At 57.5% G+C, this 5,601-nt stretch overlaps 1 protein-coding gene across 1 annotated transcript; it reads right to left on the bottom strand.

Annotated features, from left to right (window-relative positions):
- Nucleotides 1-1,952: 1,952 nt before the first annotated feature.
- On the bottom strand, nucleotides 1,953-5,146 carry SLITRK3 (SLIT and NTRK like family member 3). Its single transcript, XM_040612856.1, is given in 3 exon segments — nucleotides 1,953-2,408; nucleotides 2,410-2,994; nucleotides 2,996-5,146. Coding segments are annotated over 3 exon segments (2,814 nt in total). The 5' UTR covers nucleotides 4,891-5,146; the 3' UTR covers nucleotides 1,953-2,074.
- Nucleotides 5,147-5,601: the final 455 nt, after the last annotated feature.

Here is a 5,601-nt window from a genome sequence, read left to right as displayed (position 1 = left end):
AAAACTCAGTAGGTCTTTAGGGTAGCGCCTCGGTGGCACAGGCGCCCGGCTACGGGCTCTCCTCTTCGCGACCCCGGTGTGAGGCACCCCGGGGGGTACGTTCAGCGGGCCGGGAGCGGGAGCGGGGCCGGAGCGGGAGCGGAGCCGGAGCCGCCCGGGTCCCCCCGCGGCCGCCAGCGCTGGGGCTGCGGCGCCACCTGGCGGCCGCACGGAGCAGCTCGCCGCCGCCTGCCCCGGCCCGGGGCCACCGGGGGCCGAGGTACCACAACGGGGACAAGATACCAACCGGGACCTTCCCGGGGATGGGAAATCCGATCGTCTTTGGTCTCGGCCCGGTCTCAGCGGGGAGCACGCGGCAGGAGCGGCGCCGCCCCGGCTGCGGGGAGGGGGGCCGGCTTGACCCGAGCCGTTGGGATCCTTTTCCAGACGGCTTCACCTTTTCCCAAAATCTGAACTGCGCTTCAAGTCCCCCCCCCCCCCGCCCCCCCGCCCCTCGCCCCACCTCGGACCGCTCGCTTCGCATTTACTGCGAGTGCGAGGAGGAGGAACACCCGCAGCAGTGCCTCCCTCTGCTACCGGGGCAGGACAGCCAGGAACGCCACGCCAGGACGGTCTCAATTTTGCTGCCGGCTGTTAAATCCGGGGGAACGGCCGTCAGTGCCGCGCAGCGGGGAACACGGATTGTAAATCGGATTTTTACAAGTCTCGGGTGGTATCTTGGCAAGAGAAGCTGTACAGGGGTTTTCTCTGTTAACATCACAGTGCACCGAACTGTTGTTATTAGTAAAATAGCTTTCAAGGTTAAGGTGGAGGAAGAAAACCTCAGTAGGGGGAAGCTGAAGTTTCAGGTTCAAGCTTTGTATTCCGATATATATATATATATGGGGGTGTATATATATATATATATGCATTTTTTTCAAAACGTTTTATTAGGAAAGCTATACCAGACGCATCACTGTACAATGATTAAACATTACCTTTACAATTTATATTCACTTGAAATTACAGAATAAATATATGCACATTGTTGTACCTTTGTGTCTGTGTGTGTGCGTGTATGTGTGTATGAGAGAAAACATTAAAAGTGCTTCCTACAAAGCTGTTAGTGATAGGTGCCCAGTAGCTTTTTTTTTTCTTTTTCTTTTTTTTTTTTTTTTTTTTTTTACTGTATACTTGCATGTTGCTTTTATTAGGAAAGTGAGGATGTCCTCCAAAAAACCATGGCGTCATGACGAGCATCCCCTAGGTGTGTGCGCCACGTGCTTACAACCTCGGGGCTGCTCGGCTCCGGCTGGCGTCCCCCAGCCCACGGGATCCCCCCCCCCCCGCCGCGGCCACCGGCACCCCGCGGCCACCGGGCGCTGCGCGGCGGGGCCGGGCTGGCGGCGAGGGTGGCGGTGAGGGTGAGGGCGAGGGTGAGTGTGCGTGCGAGGGAGGGAGAGAGACAAAAGTGAGACATTCGAGCAAGAACCTCCCCTCCCTTCCCTCTTGCAGTTTCCAGGCATGCAGCAAACTGCGCTCGTTTGCTTCTTTGCATTTTTTTTAAATAAATGTACAGAATCTGTGCCATGATGGGCAAGAAGAAAGCAAGCCACAAAATGCCATCTTCCCTCCCCCTCCCCTCCAAGGGAAAATATAAAGGAAGTTTACTGCAACGGAAAAGAAAAGCGAAAAAAACAAACAAACAACCGAAACACCAGAAACAAACAATAAAACGAAGAATAAAACCAACAGTAAAGGAAAAGTAAAAAAAAAAACAACCAAAAACAAAAAAAAACAACGAAGAAAAAAAGAGACACACATAGAATTTACTTAATCAGGATCAATACAAAGATCCCCGATAATAATAATAATAATAATTATATACCTTAGACATGGCACAGTCAAAGTCTCAGTTTCAGTATAAAAAATAATGATTGATTAACATCTGCTGGCAAAAGTCTGCGAAGGCACTTCATCGATTAATGATCTGAGAACGGCCCTTCCCCGCGGCGCGCACATCTGGCGGGGGAGAGCACACAGCTGTATCCTCTACTCGCATGCGGCGGTGCCGGGGCGGGCGGCGGGGCGGCGGTCAGAACCGGTACGTGGTCTTCTCCAGGACTTCGAGGTAATCCGGCTTGGTTTGGAGTTTGGCCCTTAACTCGAGGTATTCGCTTGTGGGGGTTTGGTGGTCTGAGAAGCCCTTGCCGGCCGCGAAGAGGAGGGTTTCTTTGAGCCTGGCGTCCTGCTGGAGGTCCGGGTATTGCATGCCAGGGGGGTGGACGTGCAGTTCCTTCAGCTTGGGCACGGTGCCGTACAGGCAGTCCACGAACCCCACGGCGCAGGGCGGCGGGCGGTCGCGGTCCCGCGGGCCGCCCCCCGCCGCCGCCAGCCCGCCGCCGCCCGCCGCCAGCCCGCCGCCCGCGGGGGTGCTGGGGGTGCACGGCCACGATGGTGTTGAGCTGCGAGCTGGACACGGCCAGGCTCCACTCCTGCTCCTTCTCCAGCAAGGTGCGGTAGTTGGTGCCCGGCTCCTGCCCGCCGGCAGCGGCGGCGGCGGCGGCGGCGGCGTGGGCGAAGCGCTCGCCGCCGCCCCGCAGCAGCTCGGCCGCCTCCCCGCCGCCGCCCGCCACCTCCTCCTCCTCCTCCCGCGGCTTGTAAATGGGGTTGTTGCACATCTGGGTCACCGGGTGCGGGATGTAGTCGTAGACGTGGCCCGCCGGGGGCGCCTTCTCCGGGGAGCGCTCCCCTCCGCCGCCGCCGCCGCCGCCGCCGCCGCCCTCCTCGAAGAGCCGCGGGCAGCGCAGCGGCACCCCGCCCAGGTCGGCCGCCTCCGCCCGCGGGCCGCGGAACGGCAGCTTCCGCCGGCGGCGGCGCAGCACGAAGGCGAAGAGCCCGGCGGCCACCAGCACGGCGGAGAAGAAGAGGACGAGCAGGCTGAGGATGAGGACGGAGAGCGGCACGGCGGCGGCGGGCGGCGGCAGCTCGTAGGCGGCGGCGCCGGTGGCGGCGGGGGGGCGGCGGGGCGGCGGGGGGCGAGGCGGCGGCGGCGGCGGGGCGCAGGGCGGCGGGGCAGAGCGCCGCCAGCTCCAGGGAGCGCAGGTCGCGGCGGGCCAGGGGCTCGGGGCTGGCGCACAGCACCTCGCCCACCACGCTGACGGAGCTGAGCGCCTCCAGCCACTGCTTGAGCGGCACCAGCTCGCAGGTGCAGTCCCAGGGGTTGAGCTTCAGGTCGATCTGGACGATGGCGTGGAGGTGCTCCAGCACCCCGGCCACCGGCAGCGCCAAGAAGTGGTTGTTGCGCAGGTTGAGGCGGGCCAGGGAGGTGCCGGCGAAGGCGTCGGTGGGCAGGGTGCGGAGCAGGTTGTCGTTGAGGAAGAGGAGCTTCAGGTTGGGCATGAGGCTGAAGGCCGCCGGCTGGATTTCCCTGATCAGGTTGTACTCGAAGTACAGATAATGCAAACTCTGCAGGCCCCGGAACATGCCCGGGGTGAGCCGCTCGATGTCGTTGCCGTTCAGGTAGAGGCTCTTGAGATTCGGCAGGTTGATAAAAGCCCCGTCCTGCACGTAGGAGATGCGGTTGTTCCCCAGGTGCAAGAGATCCAAGGAGGAAAAATTCCAGAAATCGGAGCGGTAGATTTTCTGGATCAAATTCCCGCTCAGGTACAGCTTCTTGGCGTTCAAGGGCCTGGGCAGGAGCTCGGAGATGTTGTGGAACCCGCGCTCCTTGCAGTTGACCGTCAGGCCCAGGTCGTTGATGTGCAAACTGCAAGAGCAGCCGGTCGGGCAGATGATGGGGATGGGGGGCCGGGTCTGGTAGGCAGCCACCGGCGGCTGGTTGGGCCCGGGGTACAGGCCGCGGGACGTCGGGGGGGGACGAGGCGCCCGGGGCTGCTTGGTGGGCTTGGGCTGCTTGTTGGACGTTTTGTACTCAACAGAGGAAGCGGTGAAATGGAAGGAGGACAGCATGGAGGAAGGCTTCGTAGGCCACGCGTTCTCCTTGCTGGACGACAGCTGGGGGATGCCCAGGCTGGCTTCCACCTCCGAGTCGGACAGCATGGGGCAGAGCTTACTTCTCTTGATCTCCCGCAGGTCCTTCCCATGGAAGTGGAAGGGGGTCTCGCAGGTGATGTCCCCCACCAGGGCGGTGTAGGGGATACGCTCCAGCCAGCTCTTCAGCTGCACGATCTCACACGTACAGTTCCACGGGTTCTCCTCCAGCTGGATCTCCATCAGGCTCCGGCCAATATGGTCCAACATCCCACGGTACGAAAGGACTTTTAGCCGGTTCCCGCGCAAGTCCAAGTGGGTTAAGGACACAGACTTAAATAAATTGGTGGGAAGCATGGGGATAAGATTGTCATTTAGGATAAGGACCCTCAATTTGCTTAGGTTTCGAAATGCCCCGCTTTCAATCCGTTTGATGACATTGTAATCTGCCTGCAGATATTCCAGACTTTCCAAACCCAGGAAAGTGTCGTTTCTGAAAATGTCCAATTTGTTTTCGTGCAAATACAACCTCTTCAGGACTCGGAGCCCGTTAAAAGCCCCCGTCTGAATGTCCTGCAGTGCATTGTTCCCAAGGTTAATAGACACAGCATTGTTCAAGTGAAGAAAACTGTTGGTGTACAATTTCCTCATGGAATTCCTCTGCAGATAAAGTTTAAAAGGTCTCGACCACGACTCTGTTATCTGACTAATATTTATAAATCCTTTGTTGTCACAATGTATATGGAAAAGGCTCTCTTTCACTTCACAGTAACATGGATCAAAGCAGGGCTCATCGAGTTCCTCCGAGTCCTCTATCAAGGGAATTGGTGTAGTCCATGCTAGAGCAATTGTGCTTAGAAGAATTATCCACAACATCCTTCCTTTATGAAGCGTCTCTGCCGTGGAAGGTTTCATCATTTGTTGCTGTTTACCAAACTGCAATGGGAAGAAAAATGCACATTTCAGTATTTCCGTCCTGCCCCGCTCTTGTCACTAAGCCCCTACCTGCTAGACTTCTGTTAGGCTCCTGGAAAGTTCAGCAATTGTTGGGCAGACGTTCACAGCCAACTCTAGGGGTGTCGGATGGGTGAGCCTTGCCCTGATTTATACTTAAGAGATGTTAGAAGGTTTAATCACGCGATATCAGCCTCCCCTGTCCCCCCCCGCCCCCCCCCCCCCCCCCCCCCCCCCCCCCCCCCCCCTTTGGTAAATGCCACCTATAAAGAGGACAGCACATGCAGACCCACACAGCAACATGAGCACACAGGCTGAACGTGTTGCGTCTTTACATGTTTTCCACTGTCGGACCGGTGTTTAGAAGTACACGTATTTCATACTTGTTTGCAATTTGAGCTTTGTAGCCATCGTAGCCTGCATTAACTACGGGGAGGGGGGGAAATAACCAGTGGGCAGATTTCTCTGGTGTCGCACTACATCTTTCATACATGCAAACTCCCAAAGTTATTGAATCCCAGTCCTTGAATCCCTCTCCCTCCCAGCTCAATATATTCCATACGCAAGTTCACAGGAATGTGCAAGGTTTGCTGATGTCCCTGGCAAAACGGTTCCCTTCACAAATCCCCACAATATCTTTAAAACAGTAAATAGTTAACAACCCCGATTTAAAAG

Source organism: Falco naumanni, chromosome 13 (assembly GCF_017639655.2).
Source record: "Falco naumanni isolate bFalNau1 chromosome 13, bFalNau1.pat, whole genome shotgun sequence".
NCBI classification, from domain to species: Eukaryota; Metazoa; Chordata; class Aves; order Falconiformes; family Falconidae; genus Falco; species Falco naumanni.
The sequence above is the reverse complement of the archived record's forward strand: the minus strand, read 5'-3'. Positions and strand labels throughout refer to the sequence as shown.